The 25,575-nt window shown below is 36.3% G+C and overlaps 1 protein-coding gene across 11 annotated transcripts in view; it reads left to right on the top strand.

Annotated features, from left to right (window-relative positions):
* MCTP1 (multiple C2 and transmembrane domain containing 1) overlaps positions 1-25,575 on the top strand; it is a 596,961-nt gene that overhangs the window by 509,573 nt on the left and 61,813 nt on the right. For all 11 annotated transcript variants that reach the window (XM_014344845.4, XM_034959770.3, XM_034959771.3 and 8 more), the window contains one exon: positions 10,354-10,407. In XM_014344845.4, coding sequence (XP_014200331.2) covers positions 10,354-10,407 — 54 coding nt within the window. The remainder of the gene's footprint in view (positions 1-10,353; positions 10,408-25,575) is intronic.

The following is a 25,575-nucleotide window of genomic DNA, read 5'->3' on the forward strand; positions in this document are numbered from 1 at the left end:
TCCTTTTACTCAATTCTCAAACTGCAGTCAAACCTAAAATTGAAAAGATAAAATGGTAGAATGGTGGAAGATGAGTATTACCAGTACGTGACATGTCAGTTCAAATAGAGAAAGATGTAAAGGAAACACTTCTATTTTTAAAAGTCAATTTACTAAAGATTCTCCTCACTGGAATGCACACTTCTTGCTTTAGATCTATTAGGGCTCAGAAGAGAGACTTCCAGTTTAAAGTTAGTGGTAGTTGCCCTAGAGGTTGTTTCCAGTTACTCTCATATTTTAGCCTCCACCATCTTCCTGAATTCTTCCCACCTTGCTCAGTTCTCCAGAGATGCATATAAGAATATAATGAGGCAAAGAGGTACTCTTAGTTCTTATAGACGATTTCTTCCCCAACTCCTTTTCTATCAGACGAATTGTTTTTGGCAGCTGTGAAGGAAATCTGAAATTAGTGCTCCCATAAATGGTTGATTTTCACTTATTTGAGCTGCAGTTGAACCCTGGAGCCCCAGAGAGTCACTGAAAAACCAGCTTCCTAAACCCCTCAAATCCTCCCATGGATCCAAAGAATTCACCATCTTGATGGTTCTCCAAAGCGTCCACCCATACGTCTGCCAAAGGGTCTTATCATTTCTGTTCTTCCAAATATCTGCCCCCAGGACTTCGCCATTTCCGTAATTGAGATGTAAGACTGGGGAGGAAAAAAGGATACCCACAATTCTGGTTTGAGGGTGGATGTGTTATCCTACCGATTTCCTGATTGTTCTTTCTAAATGACTTTGCACTCTCCTCTTGGCAGAGAGCCAAACTATTCTAAACATGGGGAGAGAGGGAGGGAGAAAAAGGGGCCAACAGAAGCACCTTCGGCCTGACTCATGACCTTAGAACTAGTTTGCATTTCTAGTCTTGATCATTGTTCTCTGTTTGGTGGTGGTGGGGGAAGGGTGATGGTGGCAGAGAGTTTCATATATTTGTGGAGAATTATTGTCCTTGGTTCAGAAAGGTGACAAGAAATTATAAGACCCCAATTAACAAGCTAAAAGTGGAAAACAAATGATATGTCTTTATCTGCTTGTGGAAAGTGTTTATAAATCAGAAGTATTAGGAGTCCAATAACGCTGAGAGTTTTGTGTTCATTTTTTAAAGCGTTGTATGAGATACCTTTGTCAAGAGCATACAACTTTAAGGCGTTTCTACCCTTGTGTACATAGAACTGAAACAGTATGTTTTAGTGACCAAAGTAAAATATACCTTCAAGGACATTTTTTGTCATTTGTTACTTACTGAATTTACTTCATTATAAAACAAAACGAAACTAGTATACTCTATCAGTTCTTTAAAAACTAACTGAATGTTCTGGTAGCCTTGCTTAAACAAGAGAAAGTCAGTTTACCTAAATAAAGTTTTCAAATGGGTTATACTCCCATAGGCAACAGCAAAAACACCTTTAAGATAAGAGTTACCGCTGTATCTTTCCAGTGGCTTGAGGTTAAAAGCCCAAGCTTTGAAATTCAGAAGATCTGGGATTAAATTCCAAACCTTCTACTTGTTAGCTATACAAGGTTATTCATTCTGCTATGCTTCAATTTCCTCACCAATAAAATGGGGACAATAGGTACCTTGTTGGAGTCTTCTAAGAATTTAAGAGACAATTAACATAACATGTTAAGCATAGAGTAAGTGCCTGGCTAACACGGTGAAACCCCGTCTCTATTAAAATACAAAAAAATTAGCCGGGCACGATGGCGGGCACCTGCAGTCCCAGCTACTCGGGAGGCTGAGGCAGGAGAATGGCGTGAACCCAGGAGGCAGAGCTTGCAGTGAGCCGAGATCGCGCCACTGCACTCCAGCCTGGGCGACAGAGGGAGACGCCGTCTCACAAAAAAAAAAAAAAAAAAAAAAAAAAAAAAAACCAGTAAGTGCTTAATAGATGACACCTGGGAACTTTGCCATGTGTAAAACAGCAAGCAAGTGGGGGCTTAGACATTATATGTCACTATCTCTCTTGAAGAGTTCCCTTGTAAGTCCCGTGGAAGAGAATGGTTTTTCATGGCCGTGAGTCATTTTTCTTGGTTTTAAGCCTGTAGGCAAAGATAATAGCATTGCCACAGTAAGATTTCCTGTATCCATAGTCCCCTTGCAATGTATACGGAAGTCCCACAAAAATAAAAACTGTATTTTTATCAATAAAAGCATATAAAGAAATTTGAGCAAAGCAATCTTCAACAATTTAAAGCACCTTAGTAACTGAATTTTACAGAAATACCATAAGCATATGCCATTTTACAGGTCATATCCATAGATATTTAAAAGAAACATTTTTCTTGATTATTGTAATACAAATCTCCACTGTGCACCGTGCATGAAGACAAAGACAGGCAGTACCATGAGCAAAGAACAGGGCGTTTCACTGAAATCATCATTGAGTCCAAAAGCAAAATTCTTCTTTCTAACATCTCGCTCAGGATGTCGGGTAAGAGGAGGAGAAAGGTAAACCTACACCAGCATACCAGGCCTGGAGATGGAGACTAATTCTAATAAATCAGAATGGAACATGAAAATGTCAACTTAATCAAGCATTTAAATTTTATTAATCAAGCCTAATTTTTATGAGTGCAAATAATCACTGAAGCTGGACAAATTTGTTCTCGATTGCATCAGAAACATAATTTTAATATTTAATGGACTGATGAATTTAAATGGAGAATTATCTTTATGAAACATGCTCTTCATAATTTGCCATTAAATGAGAAATAAAAAAAACAACATAAATCTTACCTAAAGGTTATTTAACTAAATGTTGGTACTATAAATATTATAAATGCATTATACACTAATTTAGCAATCACACAGTACACTACATAAAGCAGAAATGATAAGTAGACCAGGCAGGCTTTTCCTGGGATATAGAGTTCTGTGTTATATTGTGGGAAGCTCATGATATAACGGTTTGGAGGTTTTGTGTGAAGTTTCGTGAACATTCTTTTCATTCAGGCTTTTATGCTACAATTCACCATTCACCACAGACATTCTTTTCAGTCCAAATGTAGGTCTAAACCCACTAGGACTTTCTTTTGTGAGGTGATTATTCTTTATATAAAAAAGATAAAAAATATCATTATTTATAGAAAAGGATATAAGAAAAGAACTGAAGTTTTCTGACTATATGATTTTTTGACATACAAAACATGCTCCATTTTTAAAGTTAAATTCTCTGACATAATGTCCTCAGGCCTCAAAATATTCTAGATGGAAAAGAAAAGAAAAAGAAAACTCAAATTAGTGTCAGAATATTCTTTGCAAATGTACACCCGTTCCACTCACCCTCTTTATGACCCAAAACAGATTGCTTAAAATAGGGAGCTGCTGTAAATTTAAGTGAATCAAACCTAACAGATCAATATGGTCCAAAAGTCTGCTGGCATTAATCTCCAAGATAAATTTTTTGTTGTTGTTGTTTTCAAAGTATATTCTTTAAAGATCCCTAAATGTTCCCAAAGTGTAGTATTTTCAGTACTATTCCATATATGGAATCATATATGGAAATATATTCCAATATTTCCATAGTATTTTGCATACTTGTGCTAAACTGTGCATTTACCTGAAAAATAACTTGCCTATTGCAGCTCCCAAAATTATTGATGGGGTTGGAGCAAAGGATATTTGGAAGATTGCAGGACATGCTACTGTTTAAAATGTCACAGCAGCTCCCTTTTCTTGCTTTACAGAAATTTTTTTAAATAATGTGTACCTTTTATTAGACACTTAAAAACAATTTCTAAGATTTTCAGAGTTTGAAACATTTAAAATTATGCCTTTTTGTTACAAAGTTGAGGTTCTGGAATGGAAACATTGGTTCTAAATATAGAGGCTTAAGTACATAATTTTCTTTTTTATTTGTACTCTGTTATTAATGTATAAAATATTTTGAAAACATTAAATTTTATAAAGTAGATTCGTGGTGAGTAGAGTTAGCTTTTAATTTTACTTGCAAAGCACATTAAACAACTCAATTTTTTGGCCTTTGGCGTATACTTTTTTCCCTTGACAAATAATATAGTTTCATAAAAGCATTATTATTTAAAAAGCACATTCCAGGTTAATAGTTGACCTATTTTTTCCTACTCAATTGAATTAATATGCAATATCCTAAAGACACCAAGATTAGAATTTTCCTGCAAGTGAAAAACCCAATACATTGTAAAGCCTTTAGATGGAGACAGAGTTCAAATAAACTCTAGAATTCTGTTCATAGTGCTTTGTGTGAGAATAAGAATGAACACTTAAGAATACCGAAAAGGAAATATGAAAAGAAATTTAAGAGGCTTATACTGATTATAGAATTTGTTATTGTTTCGCCTTTCTTAATGGAAGAGTTTTTCTGCATATTAAGCTGACACTTAAGAAAATAAAAGGTAACATACTTTTTGGTCAGTAAAGTAAATTTACTGTCTTTGCACCTTATAGCAAACCAGATTATACAGCAAATACTGCTGTTGATGATGCAGAAGCCATGCTGTACGTAATCAGTGGCATGCATCAAAAGTCATCTGATAGCCACATTAAAGCCACATTCCTTATTAAGAATCAGACTAAATTACAACGTGGCACTTCCCAGAATGAGCCAAGGAAATGCATTTTGCGAGAAGAATAATTGTATTTGAGTGTCTCTGTAAAAATCAGGAAGTCTTTTAGCAGTAAGTACTAATGCTTTTTTTTTTATTCTGCCTTCTTTTGTACTGCAATATATTCTGCCTCCCTGGCAAGCCTATCACACTAATTATTATTACATCTAGTGGTTCAGTTATCTTGATGACTACTGTAGCTGAAATACTCCAAGGTCAAATCCTTAATAGCGTGAATCAAACTAAGCAGGCATCATATATGCAGTTGCTTTCGAGATGTACTGGATGAAACAGTATATCCCAGACTTGATTGAATCTTATTATTCTTACAAACATGGAGTGAATTATGTATACAATTAATTATACCAGTTTGCAAAAGTTTCTTCTCAAAAATCTTGTGAGAAGTAGGTGTCCTGTCGTAAAAATGTCTGCACTAGCACACCTATAAAGATCTTACCACAAAAGTCTTTAGCCTGACCTTTGGTACTTTCAAGTGATTTGAAATCATTTGAGTGATTATATGCGTCTTCTCCATCAATAGACATTCCATCATTTCATATCATACTTACACATATAATAAACCAATTGGCACGTAAATGCATGTTCTGCTTGGTTTATGCACAAACACAGTGATATAAATGAACTCCAGACTGTGTTGAAGAATACTACCCTCCCCAAATTCTTCCGTATCTCTAGGGTAGAAATAGGCATTTAGTTTGCAACGTATCCAAATATAAGCATCTGTACAAGTTTGGATGATCTATGAATATGAAACTAAATATGAAACTTCTTTCTTTTGTGTCAGTTTTCTTTAATATTTTAACATGGTTGCACATCTGGACAGCAGTGATTTCTTCTTTCAATGTGTAAACGTGTTGCATTTTTATAGACCATATTTGAGTAAAGCAATTTGAGTTGTGCAACTATTCATTTTGAACATAGCAAAACATCCATTTAATTCCAAGGAAAAGAAGTAAACACACGAAAGAAACTGGTTTGTATCAGCACTGGCTTTTGAAAGGTTTGGTTGCAGAGTACTCAATCCTTCCAAGGTTAACATAACCAAGATTTTTTTGGGTTCCTTTTTGTTTGAAGGGATTTAAATAAGTGGAAGAATTTACTCATGGAAAAATTATAATATGAAGTGTTTTAAAAATAATTCATGGGCCTTTTAACCCCCTCTTGTCATATTAAACATATACCTTAAATTGGTGTTAAAAAGCAATAATTAGTATCCACTATCCCATAATGATTTTAATAATGAAGTCTACCTGAACCCACTTTTCCTCATCCTTTCATCATTGGTTTTCTTGTTACTGCATCCTTCTGGTCACCTCCCTTATACATTTTTGTTCCGGGAGAATAATACCAAACATGTCATGTTTTTATTCAGATTATTGACATCACTATTAACATTTCCAGTCAAATAACATTTTCCTTGCAAATCAAGATGTGTTTTGTTGTGTTGGATTACAATTAGAAGTCTTGTAACAATACGAGAGCTCCTCTAAAACCACATAAAATATATGGTCTATAGATACAATTTTGTTTAATTTTGGAAATGTATTTTTTAAATGTATGGCCACATATTATATTTTATGTTAATGACAAATGTTCAGCAAATATTGAATATAGAGGAAGAAATATGCTTTTTAAAATAATGTTGTCTACTTACTCTCTGGCTGCAATGTAGCTGGCATGCTGCATTTGGGGCTGTCTATGTGTGTTTTTTTAAATGTCATCTTTATTAGTATTACATTCAAGGAATAGTACCAAGAATCAGTTTCTTTCAAGACCTTCCTCGACTGTGTGGCATATAAGTCTGTGACGAGCGACATTACAGAAGGTCATGTCACTTTTAACTGCTTGCATTACATCTTTCTGATTTCCCTAGTGCCCTTCCTTTGTTTGATTAATACTACTTGCTTTCAAGCGAGGTATCAGAAAGCATAATTTGGAAAGAGAATTCTAGAGCCGATTTGTGATATTCCCCCTTAAGAAAAAAGAGAAAAAACCGAACTTCGTAAATGTATCTTTTCTACTACATGATTTTTCGTCACTCTTCATTTTTTCCCCTTCAAGGAAATCCTATGTATAGTATATGTTGTTCATTAAATTATTGCCCACAAGTGTTTGGGCAACTGGACTTTGTATACTTGAAAACAAAACGATGTAGTGCTTATTTGGTTTTATTTGAAGAGGAAAGAGCTAGAATTTGATACCAGGACTCCCTTCTTTTGTTTTCCTTAGTTAAGTGTTAAACTCCAGCACTCTCATCCTAAATAGCGGTGGTATTTGATTTCTCTGGGAAGGGTTGCAATTTTGTGCAGTCATTAAATGCACTTCAGTGATATATACAGTTTGTTTTTAAAAGCTCAGTTTGCAGTTTCGATGTTCATTGCATTTGGCTAGAGCTCATGTCTTAAAGCACAGCTCAGCTTCTGAGACACTCTTGTCCTCAAAGCCATCCATTTCACTGGACCATTAAAGCCTGAAAATTAGTTGTGAAAGCATCATCATTTTAATTTGGAATCTTTATCTACACTTCTACCTGTACCCCTCTATGTGTTTCTTATGGTCAGTGAAAACATGAATCAGAATTTTGTGTGTCATTAAGAGCACAGAATATTTTGTCCAGGAAAAAATATATTATTTAATTTCCAAAAATGAATGTTTAAAATAGTAACGATGTTATTTTATTTTTATTAATAGCTAACATTTTTGAGTACTTCCTTTGACACAGGAACTGTATTAAGCACTCTTATGCATTATCTCATTGGATCCTCAACACTGTGAGATAGGTGCTATTATCATCTCCATTTTCTAAGGCACCTTCAGCTTCACCTGAGCAAAATGTAATAGTGGGGTATGTTCGGAAGCAGCTTAAAGGCATTGATAGGAAACCATCTATATTATAAATCCTCACTTGTAGATGTTTATGATGTAACTTTAAAAAGGCACTGGAGGAGGGGGAAAGGCCCTCACTAGAGCGCTAAAACACAGCAAAAAGGCCTCTCACTAACACAACACTTTTCTGCCAAATGTAAAAGCAAATGGTTGTATTGGGTGGTTCTGGCTGCACATTTGTGGAGCAATTGTGCGTAGCCAATTACCCACTTGTGCAGGGTAAGAACAGTTTGGGTTTTGCAAATGAAGAGCCTGATTCTGTAGACCTCTTTGAGTCATACTTGAACATAAGATCCACAGCTGATCTGTAAAATGTGTAAATTAAGCTACTGGCTTGTTTATGGCTTAATCTTATTTTGAATTTTTGAAAATTAATTTGAAGATAGTGGAGATTCTCCAACCTTAATGGTTAAATATTCATGGGTTCTATTCCTAGGCAAATGTTTGAAAGCATTTTGAATATTTGCTTTTATAAATCTGCATCATTGATTAGGTATAAGTCCTTCCAGGTGAACTAAGTCAGTTCTGTGAGATACATGATAGACACTTTACCCAAAAGTGTGTTAAATGATATGAAGGGTAGATGATGCATTCACCTGTTCACTCAATCAACAAATATTTATTGAACACCTATTATGTACCTGACAATCTGCTAAGCACAGCCCACCACCATTCTGCCTTCATAGCACCTGAAATATGATAGTAAGTACTGCAGAGAGGAGGCATATTATACATTCTTAATTATAAGTAGCTACAATAATGACTTTATTCACAGGAGTAAAAGTATAGTATTCATCTCATTTTCCTTGATGTATTTGATAAGAATCTGCATGGGTAATTTCAGCAAAAAAAAATACTTCATTTAAATCTAAAAGATAATTTTATTACAGCTACAAAATAATCATCATTTCAGAAAATCTTACAAGTGTTAGGTGAATTCTTCTGATGCAACAAAATGTACCAATGCAGCTTCTTTTCCATCTTAAACCTCCCTCACAAATAGCCCAATTTGGAATAGCCTGGCATATATCACTTCAACTATATATTGTCACTATTGTCTTTGTATTTGTGATGTGAATACTTCAAGTGTGAGGAAATGAAAGGTTAACATGAAAGCTTATCTGATCAACCCTGTTTAAATTTTACTGGATTATAAGCCATTTGAGGGCTGATAGGAGTAAAGAAGGAAGTATTTGTGGGTTATCTGTGTATTCCCACATTACCTAGCACTATGTGCCTTGGACAAAGGGGTTTATAATAAATGCTATGGAGTAGCTGAATATAGTTAGAGAGACTGTCAAGAGTCCATCTTTCTTGTTGAAGCTTCATTGTTTTATATGTCTCCGAAGTAAGTGTAAGCTCTCATCAGATATGCAAAACTGCATATTGCACCACTGTGATTCTTTTGAAAGCTGAATGTCCAAATGAAAGACCTCAAAATTCTACCATTTAACAGAAGATTTAAAGCATGACATTAAATTAAGAACAGTCTCACAGGTTGTCAGATGCTTTCATTATATATTCGTTCATGAGACCTGGAGGTTTGTGTTTGGGTTATGCTTTTAAATCAGTTAATGCTTTTAGAATATTTGAGAAAAATTATTAGGAATAACGGAGTTCTGATATGTTATCTCAGTTTATGTAACTCTTTTCATAATACAGTCTTGGTTATTAAAGTGTTCACCAATAGAATATTCCTGTTTGTATAAAAAAACAAAAACAAAAACAGGAAAGGAGGGCTAGGTGTCTCTGTCCTCTAATATGAGCTTTGGGAGAAAAGTTTTAAAGTATTTGATAATCATGATTCTATTGAGTCTATTCAGAGATACAAGATCAGGAAAAAAAAAGACACAGGAATTTAAAAACCATATCAAATGTCAAACACAATAAGTTGGGTCTTACTTGAATAACAACACTTCTCCCACAGTTTTTTAAACTGTAGGTTTCTGTGGCATGCATATGTGTATGTTTGTGAAGTGTGGAAAACAATTTTAAAAAGCCTGAAATGGAGTGAAGTCCCATTCTGAATGCCTATGGTTATATGTTGATCAAGGCAAAGGGAAGTTATTTGGTAAATCCAAAATGACTATTCCATTCTGCTGAGGTAGGCTAAATAGCCATTAAAAAATACATACACGCATATCCAACCATGTGGGTTATACACACACTATACACATGTAATTAAATATTATTTTAAGTTTCATTTTATTATACTATGCATTCTCATGATATTCTTGTATAAAATCACAGAGAATTAAAACGAGAGTTTTGGGTAATCCACAAAATCAAAAAGAGAGAGGCAAGACTTGACATTTATACATAAGAATTAAAATTTGGGCCATAAAAGATGTTGTTAGTTTTATGCCATAGACCACCAGCATGAATCAATTAACAGACATGGTTTTTTAATCTTAGAGTTTGGTGAAAAGTAAATTAGAAATAGCAGAGCTGTTTCATGCCTAGTTATCTAGTTCTAAATTTAAAGTGCCTGATTAATACAGACAGCAGAATCGGTAGAAGGGAAATTTCCTGATTTAAAGCATCCCCCAAATTAATGTTGGTTTACCTTATGCATATTTCAAATTCTTTAGGTTGTCACAAAACATTTCACATAAATCCGGTTCTCCTAACTGGGATTTGGTTCCCTGGTTTTCATCAATTAAAGGCAGAGCATTTTCCTAATCACTCTCTCTAGATCAAATATCCCTTCTCAGTGTGCCTGTTTCAAATGTTAATAAAGTTTTCCTTTCCAAAAGGTTCAAAATGACAGAACAAAATTCTCTCCTTTAAGAGCACAAAAAACGACTTCTGTTTCTGTCTGCAGGTAGTGGAGGACATGCTAGAGGACGAGGAAGAAGAAGATGACAAAGATGACAAGGTAATTATCTTTCCCAGCACTTGGGTATCTGGGGATGGGGAAATGTAGACATGACACTGTTTTCACAGACAGTTAAAAAAGGAGTTGAAGTGTTTGAGTCCAGAAAATTGGACAGTGCTGTTTATCATCCTAACAATGCCACTGCATGTTGCAAAGAGGGAGAGAAGGCTATAAATCCTCTTTGCTTTTGTCCAGAGCTGGGTCAAATATTTTTCTGCCAGGAACAAAAAAAAAATAATTCAGCTTGTCTGGAACTTGATAGCTCTCGTGAAGATAACAGCAGTGACGACTGTTGTTGAAGGGCAAAAATTTGTCCTATCTTGAGTATTACAAATCGGGCCATGCTTTGGGGGAAGAGAGAGTGGAAAAATAGCCTGCATGAGTTGAACATGGATATTGTCATCTGTAATTTTCAAACAATTGCTCAGCAAAAGGACATGAATGTGCCGAGTGCTCCAGAGGACATTTAAATAACCCCAGTGCTCACCGCCCTTGCCGAGGTTTGGAATGGCCACGTGGTTTCTCCATTGGGAAAGCCCATTCAGAGAGGCTTATATTTGATCGCTGGTTGATTTGGGGAGCGTGACCACAGTAAATAACAGCAGTTTCTGGGACTGCTTGGATTGGTTGTCCCCTAGGGAGGGGGGGGACAACTGGAGGTAGGAATTAGAATGATCTTGCACCACTGCAGCAGTGGCTGGGGTTGGAACTACTGCTTTCTATGGCAAGGAGGATAGAGATGCTGTTACATCATCATCTCTGGACATTTCCAGACCTAAAATCTAAAAAGTCCTAGGGTGAGATTGGGAGGCAGAGGAGAGAAAATCGTTAGTTATTTCCACATTGTTTGGCATGTAAAACCAGATTTTTTTACCTTCGCCAGAATCTGACTTATATCATAGTAAAGCAGTGAATTTTTTTTTTGAAGAAAGGAGGAAAACAGTATATTTTAATTTATGCCCTTGACCTTTGATTCCAGTAAAGATGTACAGTTATATCCCAGTGTAAGAATTTGTGTGCCACCAAAGGCTGTGTCTCTAAAGATAAAATAATTTGTGTGTTGAAAGCATACACGAGAAATGTCAAAAAATTCAGTGATTAGTTAACTCTCCACATGATTTTTTTCCTAATCAATGCTTGAAGGAAAACAGAAACACACACACACACACACACACACGCACACGCACACTTTGTCCCTTCTAACGCTATTTCAAACATTTTTAAATCGACAGAGCTTTTATGTGAAATTTTTCTTCTGTACATCATTTAGTCATTAGCAACATCATCAAACATAAACTAACAAAATCTCCTTCCTGCAAAAACACATATGTGCTTGTTTTTAATGTTAAATAACATAAGCATACACTTCTGGCAATAAATGATATGATTTATTGCTAAGGTCAGTTGTAGAGCTGTAGAGAGCTTGTATTTTAACTCAGTATGCCAGCTCTGAATCATCATTTCTCTGCTGATAAACACTGAGCTGCCATCCATTTATGGCCGTTTTCTCTTGCTTGTTGCTGCTTTATTATTAAAGCCACCATAAAGATCCACCCCAGCAGCAGGCATTTCCCCAGAAATGTTAATAAATGGAAACCCTTAGTGAAGTCTAGTACTTAATGTCCCTGTTTGAAGTCAACCTATGTTTTTAGTCAGTTTGCTGATATTCTGTACTTCTAATCTCTCCCCGTTTTATGGCCATTTTTAATGGAGAGGATGTTAGATATGAGAAATAGGCACACCTGGTTAACCAGCTCACCGAAACATAGATGTCAAGTGGAACATGCCCGGGGGAAACAACACCAAATCTCTGGAGTAACATCTATTGTAATCTAGTGTTTGGTAGTCTGAAATTGACACCCTGCTTCTAACACATTTTCAGATCTAGTTACCAAAGTTGATTGAAAGTGAGTGCTTAAATTGCAGTGTGAATTCAACTGTATTCTTCTGTACAGGATGCCGACAAGCAGTGTGTTTTCCATGTGAAAGGACTGTGAGCTGATTTTCATAAATCCAACCCTTTTATTTGAGCGATAAAAAAGGAGGTTTTTCTTTTTTACTCATAATGCAATTGATAGCATAAAAATCATATCTGAATAAAATCTCAAATGTAATAATTTACAGTAGACTTTTAAGTGCTTGAATAATAGAGGGAAGAATCTTGTGGACATCTTGAAATATAGTTTTTCCTATAAGAAATGGAAATATGAAAGGATCCTGCAAGGTTCCATCTCCCATCTCGACAGGCTTTCACAGCGGTAAATGTTACGTCTTGGCTATCAGTGTGTCTGAGTGGAAGAAGGGGAATTTCCTACTTTAAAAAATTCGTTGGTTCCTTTATTTAAAGTTTGTGTACACAGTCATGGGTAATGGAATTTCATGAGAAAACAAATGTGTTCTTTGCCATACGAGCAGGTACTGACCTCTAGCTCTCATTATTTCTGTTTTCTCATATGGTATAATAGTAAGGTCAGGTCAGTGGGTCCTCTATAGGATAAAAGTAAAAAAGATTAATAAATGTGCCAAAGCCTCACTTTAATTGAACCTGAAGCATATGTTGGAAGTATGTAAAATATGTCCCAGATGTTTCACCAGGGCCAGTGTCTTGGCTTTCCCTGATTACCACAAGGCAGCTATTAGTCCTATAACCTTTGGACTTGGGGGTAAATGGGGTATTACGTGGCACAGAATGAGAGCACCTGTTTTCCATTCCGCCAAGACCCCTGGCAGGCGTTCTCTAAGCCTATCCATATGTTTTCACTTAGCAGATTGTTGGGCGATTATGAAAAGTGTCTTTCTTTAGAGCCAGCATTGATATTAGTCACTCACAATGAAAGGGCAAGTCATTGGCTACTTGACAAGGTCCGTGTGGGCATAAACTGAAATCTTTTATTTCATTTGAGCTTAAGGTGTTTTCCCTCTGCATAATTATATACATGACAAAGACACAGGTATAAGAAGTTGAAGCAGACAAAATTGTAATTACTTAACATAATACCTTTGTAATAGCTTTTCTTTAGTACTGACTGTAGCACCAAGGAAGACTTTGGTTAAAGTTGGTAAAAGCTAAATCATGATTTACCTGGATTCCTAGATTTTGAAGTTCTTCCAGATTATGGCTTTTTAAATATATATATATATATATATATATATATATATATATATATATATATATATATGTTGTTTTTTATTCAAAGAGCTAATCATTATTCAGGTGAGGGTTTGTGATCCACAGACTTACCCTTCATTCTCAAACCCATTGTTCACATTTGTTTAAATCTAAAATTAGGTGGCTTCTCTTTTAATCCAATTCCATGGTTTTCACAAAGGCAGAGAATACAGGTTTTACGTGGTGAGTCTTCGTTATGAATCATTTACTTGTTAATATTTTCACTCATCTGCATTATGTAGTAGCACTATGTTAAGCCGTGCTGGAGATGACATTTTTCCTGAATTAAATGTTAGAAAGACATCATACTGCGTTCTCAATTCCCTTTGTTATAGAGCATTCTCTGAACCATCAACCACAAAGTCACAGTTTGATCTGATTTTTTGACCTGACACCAAATCCTGCCTTTGTGGTTAATAGAATATCTTAGCAAATAAGGCTTAGCTAAATTACCTAGGAGGAGCTATCAACAAGCCATATAATAGTGTTTTTCACCATGTTATAGATAATAATACAGTGGTCAGTCTGCATAATCTAGACATCTAATTAATGAAGATCAGCTTTCCTTTTGTAGTTTAAAAAGTTTAGGCATGCTTCCCATGGTGCATCCTACCCTTGTAATAAGATCCAGCTGCGATATCAGGAAGCAGAAGATAAAATGCAGGTTTTTGTCAGAAAAAGCATGGATTCAAATGCGTGGCATTCTAGTAATGTTTATTGATAAAAGATATTAAAATATTCAGCCATTTATGCTTACATTGCTTCTCCTTTTTCTTCAGCCATTATGTCAAGGTTACTGTGTTTCAAGAGAACTAGATGTAACAAATGAAACATATCTAGAGTTAGTTCAAAATAAACAGATTCTTTGCTTTAATTCTTGAAATCTGTGTTTTCTGGTTTGATTCTCCAGCCCTAAAACATGTATATAATATATCCAAGATTTGGGCATCTCTGGCATCTCAAACGAACTATGAGGGGTTAGGGGTACGAGAAGTGATGTGATATGAGAGAAGATTTTAATCTGACAAAATGGCATTTTCTAGTTATATTCAATGAAATAACTGCACCGTGGGGAAAAAGATTAAGGCTTTGGAGAAAGGCAAGAAGAAAGGAGGCCCAAGGAAAATACTTCTTTTTAAAAATTCCTAAGCCACATTTAACTGGAATAGCATTGTTTTCATTTATTTGTTTGCTATTGCTGCATAACAAATTGCCACACATGGTAGAGGCTCAAAACAACACTCACTTTTTAGCTCTCGGTTCAGTAGATCAGAAGTCCAGCACAGCTCAGTTGGGTTCTCTGCTCAGGGTGTCACATTCAAGGTATCGGTCAGGCTGAGTTCTCACCTGAAGGCTTTGGAGAAGAATCCATGTCCAAACTCATTCAGGGTATTGATAGAATTCAGTTCCTTCTAGTTGGAGGACTGAGGTCCTTGTTTTCTTGCTGGCTTTCTGATACTAGTTGCCATTTTCCATGGCTTCCTCCATCTTTAAATCTATCAATGGAGAATCTCTGTTGGGTTGAGTCTCTCCTATACTTCAAATCTCTTCAGGAAGAGACAAGTTCCTTTTAAGGCCTCACCTGATTAGGCCAGGCCCATCAAAGATAATCTCTTTTTCTTTTTTTTTTTTTTTTTTTTTTTTTTTTTTTTTTTTTTTGAGACGGAGTCTCGCTCTGTCGCCCAGGCTGGAGTGCAGTGGCGCGATCTCGGCTCACTGCAAGCTCCGCCTCCCGGGTTCATGCCATTCTCCTGCCACAGAACACAACCTAGTCATGGGACCACCTATTTCATCTAATATGATTTGGCTGTGTCCCCACACAAATAATATCTTGAATTGTAGCTCCCATATTTCCCATGTGTCGTGGGAGGGACCCGGTGGAAGGTAACTGAATCATGGAGTGGATCTTTCCTGTGCTGTTCTCATGATAGTGAATAAGTCTCATGAGATCTGATAGTTTTGTAAAGGGGAGTTCCCCTGCACACACTCACTCTTGCCTGCCACCATGTAAGATGTGACTTTATTCCTCCTTGCCTTCTGCCATGATTGTGAGTCCTCCCCAGCCATGTGGAATTGTGAGTCAATTCAACCTCTTTCCTTTATAAATTACCCAGGCTTGGGTATGTCTTTATTAGCAGCATGAGAACAGACTAATACACCATCATATTACAAAACCCACTCCCACACTCAAGGGGAGGGAGACTATCATGATATATCTATTGGAAGGCGCGAATCTTGGCAGCCATCTTAGAATTCTGCCTATCAAAACCGCATAGACCCACCCATGCTCTAGAGCAAAATTGGAACAGTCCTTGTGTTCCTTGGATATATTTATTGCAATACTATAACCCAACTATGCTACAATAAACAAATGAGGAAAACCAGCCTCCCAAATCATATTCTTTCAGAGATTATAGGAACATCTCATGCCAGGGGTGTAAACTGAGGTATATTTTACAGTCACAGTATAATATATCCCATTTGCTTATTATCTATTCTGATCTGGGGTGAGGGATGGTTGGACAGGAAAGGGCTATTTCTTCTTGTTTTCTCCTACTTGGGAGAAGAGCATATAATAAGATTAAAAATCAGGGAAGGATCCATTTCTCCTTTGTGAACCTGTTGGTGCTTAAACACCCATTGAACTGATAGCCCACTCACTTTGAGTCCGCAGAAACACTATCTATTTCATCTAGAATCATAGCAACATTACAACTGGAGGGTACCCAAGAAATAATCTTGTTCAACCCACTTAATTTAAAGTGAGGAGACTGTGGTTCAGCCAAACTTAAGTGAATTGCTAAAGGATATAGACAAGTGGAAGAGCCAGACCTACCACTCAACTTTTCTGATTCCAAATTTGGCATCCTTACGCTTCCTTACGACTAGGTTTTCTGGGGGAAGGAGTATTGTCAAAGTACAGATGCAGGTTACCTCAGACATGATCTTTAAGTCTTTAGGGTAGTTCAATAAGGGAATATACCTTTCACCCCAGCTAGAGACTGTTTATTTCTGGGTTTCTACTACTTTTCACTATTTTCCTGCATAGCCAATCCTTTCCTACAGTTTCAACTGAGGGAGTGTGTAGTAGGCAGAATAATATAAAAAATGCCCATGACTTAATCCCTGGAACCTATGGAGATGTCATGCTACATGACAAAGAGGAATTAAGGTAGCAGATAGGATGAAGGGTGCTAATCATCTGACCTTAAAATAGGGAGATTGTCCTGGTTTGTCTGATTGGGCCTAATGTGATCAGAAGTGGAGAGGCCATCAGAGCAGATGGCAGCTGGCAGCTGCATGTGAAGCCATGGCCAAGATCAAGCCTCAGGACCTTCATGGCAAGAAGGAAGAGCTTCTGAGACAGCTGGACCACCTAAAGGTAGAGCTCTCCCAGCTGCACATTGACAGTGTGACAGGTGGCACAGGGTCCACAATCCAACCCCCTTGTTCTCACTGTCATTAACCAGACTCAGAAAGAGAACCACAGGGTGGTCTACAAGGGCAAGAAGTACAGGCTCTTATATCTGCAGCCCAAGAAAGCATGTACCTGAACCCCGCAGGCTCATCAAGTATGAGAAGGACCTAAAGACCAAGAAATAACCAAGAATGAATAGCTGGTACCCACAGGGAAAGTACAGGGTGCACGGTATCGGTAAAACACAAACTAACTAGTAGGGGGTGGGGACTGCTGTTGCTGGCTTTGGAGATGGAGGAAGCGGGCCACAAGCCAAGAAAATGTCTCTAGAAGCTAGAAAGGGCAAGGAAAAGGATTCTCCCCTAGAGCCTGGAACAAGAAATGCAGCCCTGCCTATACCTTCATTTTTAGCCCAGTGAGACTCATTTCAGACTTCTGACCTATGGAATGGTAAGATAATACATTTGTGATTTCCAAGCACCTAGGTTTACAGTAACATGTTACAGCAGCAATAGGAAACTAGTACAGGTAACTTCCAACTGCATTTCCTATACTTCTCCAAACAATACTGTATTTTAAAGCACTAGATCTGAGTTCCTCATTTGTCATTATTAACTTCATCCCACTGGTCTATATAAATACAGCTACACAATTTTTCATATAATATGAAAACTGAAAACAGTATCTAACAAAGCAAGTATTTTTATCCAAATTTCCTAATTTTGATTTTAGAAAAGCTTGTTCAAAAATGAGAGTGGGTTATTGCCCATTTTTAATGCAGTCATATACTTTCTGGTTTAGAAGTCTATATTAGTAATTGGGGAATAGAGAAGCAATTCATGGTTTTCTTCATTTTTCAGCTGAAGAATTTTACTTCTTCTCAACATTAATTCCATTCCTTAAAATGTTTTACCCTTCAAAGGACAGGGAGTTTTAGTCTTATTTAAGTCACAGACTCTGAGAATCTGAAGATTTACACTTTCTCCCCAGAAGAGGACACAAAACATGCACACACATATACACAAACTTTTTTATGTGCTTTTTTTTGCCATGGAAATTGAATTATTTTACAGAGACTATAAAGTATCTTTATAAAGTCATCTTTGTTGCCCTCACCACTGTTCTCTTGAACTTAATGCCTGTTTCCTCAAACACCTGAGATAAATACAAATTTTACAAGTAAAAAATAATGTTTCATTCAATTCCAAAGCAAGCTTCTACAAGAAGGGTGGTGTTTGGCTTGATTGTGATATTATGGAGTAGTTTTGAGGCAGCAATGGGCTTGTTATCTTTGATATCCATTTGACTATGGCTTTTCAGTTTCATGTCAATAAGTGCTGGAAACACTGACTTGGCGAAAGAAAACAGTAACAAAATGGGATCTGCTGTGGCTTTATTAGATGAGGATTAGGCACGGTGAGGAATCCTGGGTTTCTCCAAAATCCTTGTCGAATTCATATTGTGTTGCAATCATCTTTTGAAAACTCTCCATCATTAATGCTTCATCATATTTTTAAAAAATAATTACATACTCATGCCTCTATGTTAAAGTCATTGGAAACAGAATTAGCTTTCAAAGAGTTTTCTAGTGATTCTGGCTGGTGGTGGGTTTCTACCTGTCAAGCTTTGTTACACCTTGTTCCACTTTGCAGAAGCACTTCTCCAGTCTTGGAATGTTTAGGTAGATATCTGTCTCCAACATTCCCTCCAAAGTGGCAGTTGGGCTAAAATAATTTAAATGAAAAGATTTACATAGATAATTTGGTAAGAATGTCCATCAAGTAAAGCAAACTATGAATGGACTCTTTCCTTTTGGGTTATTCTGATAGTTGGATTTTCTTTGCCTCAAAAAAGAACTTTCGTTTGAGAGTCAATCAAATGTTTCAAGACAAGTCCTCTGGAAAGCTAGTTAACTTCTGTATTGCAGCAGTGAATTTCCTCTTCTATTCCCCTTTCTTGACAAAAACTCTCGAAATAGCAGTGTGTCAGCCCTGGCTCTCGGGAGGTTGACAACATTCGTAGAAATAGACACGATTTTTTCAGGATCGCTGGCAGAGTCGTTGACACGGCTGACACCACTGCATGTTGAGATGAGAAGCATGTTTCTTCACCAAAGCAGCAGAACCAGATGTGTTGCCAAGCATCACAGATGCTCCATCTGAACCCAGGGTGCCAAGATTTTTATTCCGCCTGAAACTTTGTTTGGCAAAGAAATTCTTCACCATTTTAAAGACATTGACTCTGCAGATTCTAAAAGAAATTCACAAAGTAGGAATTCTTTGATTTTAAGAACTTGCCAACAGGAGTTGGCTATATAAATAGAGGTATCTACTTTCATTAAACTATATACAAAAAGGTAAATATTAAAGAAATGTCAGAATATCTGTAGATTTGACATCATTTGATGTCAGTGAGGGCACAACTTCAAGAAATGTGTGGCTTCACTGAACTATATCCAGTGGCATCTGAGTTATCTTTCTTGGTGATATGGTTCATTTATTTTAAAAGTTTCAATACAAGTCTTTTTTTCTTGGGGCAAATCCAAAATCAAGTAAAGTCCCAGAGTTTAAAAATCGACCTGTTTTTATATAAAAATAAAGATCCACAAAGTCTAATAAATTTTTAGAGTAGGCAGTCTGAGGTATTCCTTCAATTTTATTGGTTCTGTGCTTCTATTGGTTAGAATATTGCCACACAAGAAGTTCTGTAATTTTTGTGGTCTATCATACTCCACAATTAATATAAAGCTATAATAGATATGAAAACCTCATGGGGTTACTGGTTTTTTCAATTTTTAATTGATATATAAGAATTGTACCTATTTATGGATTATAAGTGATATTTTAATGTATGATCAAATCAGGGCATTTGACATATCATCTTAAAATTTATCACTTCTTTGAGTGTTGAATATTTCAAATCTTCTAGCTATTTTGAAATATAAATTGTTAGCTATAGTCACCATACTGTGCTATTGAACACTAGGACTTAGTCCTTCTATCTAATTGTATGTTTGTTTCCATTAACCAATCTCTCTTTACCCCACCCGCTACCCAGCCTCTAGTAACTATTATTCTACTTTTCACTTCTATGAGACCAAAATTTTTAGCTCCCGCAGATGAGTGAGAATATGTGATATTTTTCTTTGTGTCTGGCTTATTTCATTTAACATAAGGACCTCAAGTCCCACCCACATTGCTGCAAGTGATGTAATTTTATTCCTTTTTATGGCCAAATAGCATTCCATTGGGTACATATGTACCACATTTGCTTTATTCATTAAAATGTTGATGGATACTTAGATTGATCCTATTATCCTGTCTATTGTGAATAGTGCTGCAATGAATATGGGGATTCAGAAATCCCTTTAATATACTGATTTCCTTTCCTTTGGCTAAATATTCAGTAATGGGATTGTGGGTCATATGCTAGTTCTATTTTAAGTTTTTTGAGAAACCTCCATGTTGATTTCCATAATGGCTCTACTAATTCACATTCCCACCAATTATGCACAAGAGTTCCCTTCTTCTGCATCTTTGACTACATCCATTATTTTTTGTGTTTTTGATAACAGCCATCTTAACTGGGTGGAATGATATTTCATTGTAGTTTTGGTTTGCATTTCTCCAGTATTTAGTGATATTGAGCATTTTTTCATATGTCTGTTAGCCATTTGTATGTCTTCTTTTGAGAAATGTCTGTTCAGATCCTTAGCCCACTTTTTAATTGGATTATTTGGGTTTTTTTAGTTGAGTTGTTTGAGTTCTTTGTATATTCTGATTACGAGTTGCTTGTTGGATAAATAGTTGCAAAAGAGAGCTGTTTCTTCGTTCTTATTATTTCCTTTGCTGTGCAGAAGCTGTTAGTCTAATATAGTCCTGTTTGTCTATTTTTGTTTCTGCTGCCTGTGCTTTTGAAGTATTAGCCATAAAACTTTGCCTAGACAAATGTCCTGATGTATTTCTCCTATGTTTTCTTCTAGTAGTTTTATAGTTTTACATCTTAACATTTAAATCTTTAATCCATTTTGAGGTGATTTTTGTGTATGGTGAGATAGAGGTGTCTAGTTTTATTCTTCTGCATATGGATATCCAGTTTTCCCAGCCCCATTTATTGAAGAGAGTGTGCTTTTCCCAATTTATGCTCTTCATACCTCTGTTGAAAATCAGTAGCCTGTAAAAATATGGATGTACTTCTGAGCTCTCTATTCTGGTCTATTAGTTGATGTGTCTGTTTTAATACCAATACCATGCTGTTTTGGTTATTAAAGCTTTATAGCATATTTTGAAGTCAAGGATTGTGATGTCTTCAGCTTTGTTCTTTTTGCACTGGATTGCTTTGGCTATTAGGGTCTTTTATAGTTCCATACAAATTTTAGCATTGTTTTTTCTATTTCTCAGAAGAACGTTATGGTATTTTGATACAGATTGCATTGAATCTGTAGACTGCTTTGTGTAGTATAGTCATTTTAACAATATTCTTCAAATCCATGGGCATGGGATCCCTTTTCATTTGTGTCCTCTTCAATTCCTTTCATTAGTATTTTTTAGTTTTCCTTGTAGAGGTCCTTTACATCCTTGGTTAAATTTATTCCTAGGTATTTTATTTTTTTGTAGCTAGTGTAAATGGAATTGCTGTCTTGATTTCTATTTTAGCTAGTTCATTACTGGTGTATAAAAAAACCACTGATTTTTGTATGTTGATTTTGCATCCTACAATTATATTGAATTTGTTTATCTGTTCTAAGAGGTTTTTTTGTGGTGTCTTTAGGTTTTTCTATATATAAGATCATGTCATCTGCAAAGAGGGATAATTTGACTTCCTTTTTTTCCAATTTGGATGCCTTTTCTTTCTCTTGCCTGATTGCTCTAGCTAGGACTTTCAGTACTATGTTGAACAAGAGTGGTGAACAGGGGCATCATTGTCTTGTTCCAGTTCTTAGAGGAAAGGCTTTCAGGTTTTCCCCATTCCATGTAGTAGCTGTGGGTTTGCCATATAGAGCCTTTATTATGTTGAGATATGTTCCTTCTATGCCTAATTTGTTGAGAGTTTGTATAATAAAGAGATGTTGAATTTTATCAAATGCTTGTTCTGTGTCTATTGAGATTATGGTATGGTTTTGTCCAGTCTGTTAATGTGATGTATCCCATTTATTGATTTGCCTATGTTGAACAATCCTTGCATACCTCAAATAAATCCGACTTGATCATGGTGTATTATCTTTTTGATGTACTGTTGGATTTAGTTGGCTAGTATTTTTGTTGAGGATTTTTGTGTCTATGTTCATCAGGGATATTGGCATGTAATTTTTTTTTATTGTGTCCTTGTCTGGATCTGGGTAATGGTGGCCTCATAGAATGTGTTAGGAAGAATTCCGTCCTTTCAATTGTTTGAAACAGTTTGAAAAGAATTGTTAGTTCTTTATAAATTGCCATAATTAATCAGTAAAGCTATCCAGTTTGGGGTCTTCTTTGTTTGGAGACATTTTGTTACTGACTCAATCTCACTATTTCTTATTGGCCTATTCAGGTTTTCTATTTTTTCCTGGTTCAATCTTGGTAGGTTGTATGTGTCCAGGAATTTTCCTCTAGGTTTGCCTTTTTCTTTAAATTATACTTTAAGTTCTAGAGTACATGTGCACAACGTGCAGGTTTGTTACATATCATACATGTGCCATGTTGGTGTGCTGCATCCGTTAACTCGTCATTTAGCATTAGGTATATCTCCTAATGCTATCCCTCCTCCCTCCCCCAACCCCATGACAGGCCCTGGTGTGTGATGTTCCCCACCCTGTGGCTAAGTGTTCTCATTGTTCAGTTCCCACCTATGAGTGAGAACATGTGGTGTTTGGTTTTCTGTCCTTGCGATAGTTTGCTCAGAATGATGGTTTCCAGCTTCATCCATGTCCCTACAAAGGACATGAACTCATCCATTTTTATGGCTGCATAGTATTCCATGGTGTATATGTGCCACATTTTCTTAATCCAGTCTATCATTGATGGACATTTGGGTTGTTTCCAAGTCTTTGCTATTTGAGATGGAGTTTTGTTCTTCTTGCCCTCACTAGAGTGCAGTGGCATGATCTCAGCTCATTGCAACCTCCACCTCCCGAGTTCAAGCTATTCTCCTGCCTCAGCTTCCTGAATTGCTGGGATTACAGGTGCCTGCCACCATGCCCAGCTAATTTTTTTGTGTTTTTAGTACAGACGGGGTTTCGCCATGTTGGCTGGGCTGGTCTTGAACTCCTGACCTCAGGTGATCTGCCCTCCTCGGCCTCCCAAAGTGCTGGGATTACAAGCATGAGCCACCGCACCAGGCTTCTTCTAGGTTTTCTAATTTGTTAGTATATACTTGTTTATAATAGTTCCTAATAATCCTTTGTATTTCTGTGGTATCAGTTATAATGTCTTTTTTCAATTCTGATTTATTTATTTGAGTCTTTTTTTTTCCCCTCTTGGCTAGTCTTGCTAACGGCTTAATTTTATCTTTTCAAAAAAAACCAATGTTTTATTTTGTTTCTCCTTTGTAATTTTTTAGTCTCTATTTTGTTTAGTGCTTTTTTTTTTTTCTTTTTTGAGATGGAGTTTCCCTTTTGTTGCCCAGGCTGGAGTGCAGTGGTATGATCTCGGCTCACAGCAACCTCCACCTCCCACATTCAAGCGATTCTTCTGCTTCAGCTTCCTGAGTAGCTGGGATTATAGGCACATGCCACCATACCTGGCTAATTTTTGTATTTTTTAGCAGAGACATGGTTTCACCATGTTAGTCAGGCTGGTCTCAAACTCCTGACCTCAGGTGATCCACCCACCTCGCCCTCCCAAAGTGCTGAGATGACAGGCATGAGCAACCAGACTCAGTCTATTTTGTTTAGTTCTGCTCTGATCTTTATTACTTCTTTCCTTCTACTAATTTTGGGTTTGGTTTGTTCTTGCCGTTCTAGTTCCTTGAGGTACATCATTAAATTAGTTATTTGAAATCTTTCTACTTTATATATATTGGCATTTATTTCTATAAATGGCCCTCTTAGCACTGCTTTTGCTATATTCCATAGGTTTTGGCATGTTGTGTTTCTATTTTTATTTGTTATAAGAAATCTTTTATTTTCTTTTTAATGACTTCATTGACCCAATTGTTGTTTAGCGGCATGTTGTTTCCTTTCCATATATTTATACAGTTCCCAAAGTCCTCTTTTTATTGATTTCTAGTTTTATTTCATTGGGGCCTGAGAAGATACTTCATATGGTTTCAAATCTTGTGAAATTTGTTGAGAGTTGTTTCGTGGCCTAATATATGGTCTATCCTGAAGAATGTCCCATGTGCTGATGAGAAGAATGTGTATTCTGCAGCTGTTCGATTAAATGGTCTATAAATCTCTGTTAGGTCCATTTGGTCTACAGTGTGGTTTAAATCCAATGTTTGTTTGATTTTTTTTTTTTTTTTTGGTCCAGGTCATCTATCCAGTGCTGACAGTAGGGTATTGAAGTCCCCAATTATTTTTGTGTTGGAGTCTCTATCTCCTTTTAGATCTAATATTTGTTTTATATGTCTTGGTGCTACAGTGTTAGGTGCATATATATTTATAGTTGTTGATCTTCTTGCTGAATTGATCCCTTTATCATTATATAATGACCTTCTTTGTCTCCTTTTACAGTTTTTGACTTAACAAGTATAGCTACTCCAGCTCAATCTTGGTTTCCGTTTGTGTGGAATATCTTTTTTCATCCCTTCACTTTCAGTCTATATGTCTTTATAGGTGAAATGAGTTTCTTTTGGTGGTACTATTGTTTTTTCATTGAAAATTTCCCACTTAATCTAGATTCATAATAAACAAGGATGTGAGGATTAAAGACTCGAAGTAAACAAGGATGCATGGATTATAGTGATGGTAGCATGGTGGGCTCTTATCAATTAGGTTCTTATCAATGGGAAGCTATTCTAGAGTTGTTAACATGGTGGTGACAATGTCACCTGCCTTTTTACCTTTGATGGCGTCTGTGGCAGACTGCATTATGGATATATGTCCCTGCATACTGATATCAGACTTGTCCATGTGACTTTCTTTGGGTGACACAGGCCACATCCAAGCAAAAGGTTTAAGAGTCATCCTTGGCTCTGCCATCTCTCTTTTCCTTCTGCAACAAAGCTGGCACTATCCACAGAGAAGCTACTCCTTTAGCCTGGGTCCTGGAATAAAGATGGCATGGAACCAACCCATATGGACATGTAGTGTAAACAAAAAAAATAAATCTTGATTATAAGCCTCTATGATTTTGGGGGTCTTTGTGACTGCAACATAACTTAATCTAGGCTGATAAATACAGCATCTTATTTCATATCCCTCTGTGTAAATCGATGTCTTAATAGTATAATTTAACATAAAACATGAATTTTGTATACCAGTAATCAAAGTCTCAGAAAGTTTTAAAATATTTTTTTCTTTCAAAGTTCACAGTGCTACCCTTCCTTACTTAAAGCTCAACCTCAGATAAAGGTTGAACTGTTTTGCTATTATGTCTTTCTCATTGAAAAATAATGCTTTTGTTCCATAAACATATATTGAGAGACAAGTCACTGGGTAGAC

The sequence above is a fragment of the Pan paniscus genome, chromosome 4, assembly GCF_029289425.2.
Source record: "Pan paniscus chromosome 4, NHGRI_mPanPan1-v2.0_pri, whole genome shotgun sequence".
Taxonomy (NCBI): domain Eukaryota; kingdom Metazoa; phylum Chordata; class Mammalia; order Primates; family Hominidae; genus Pan; species Pan paniscus.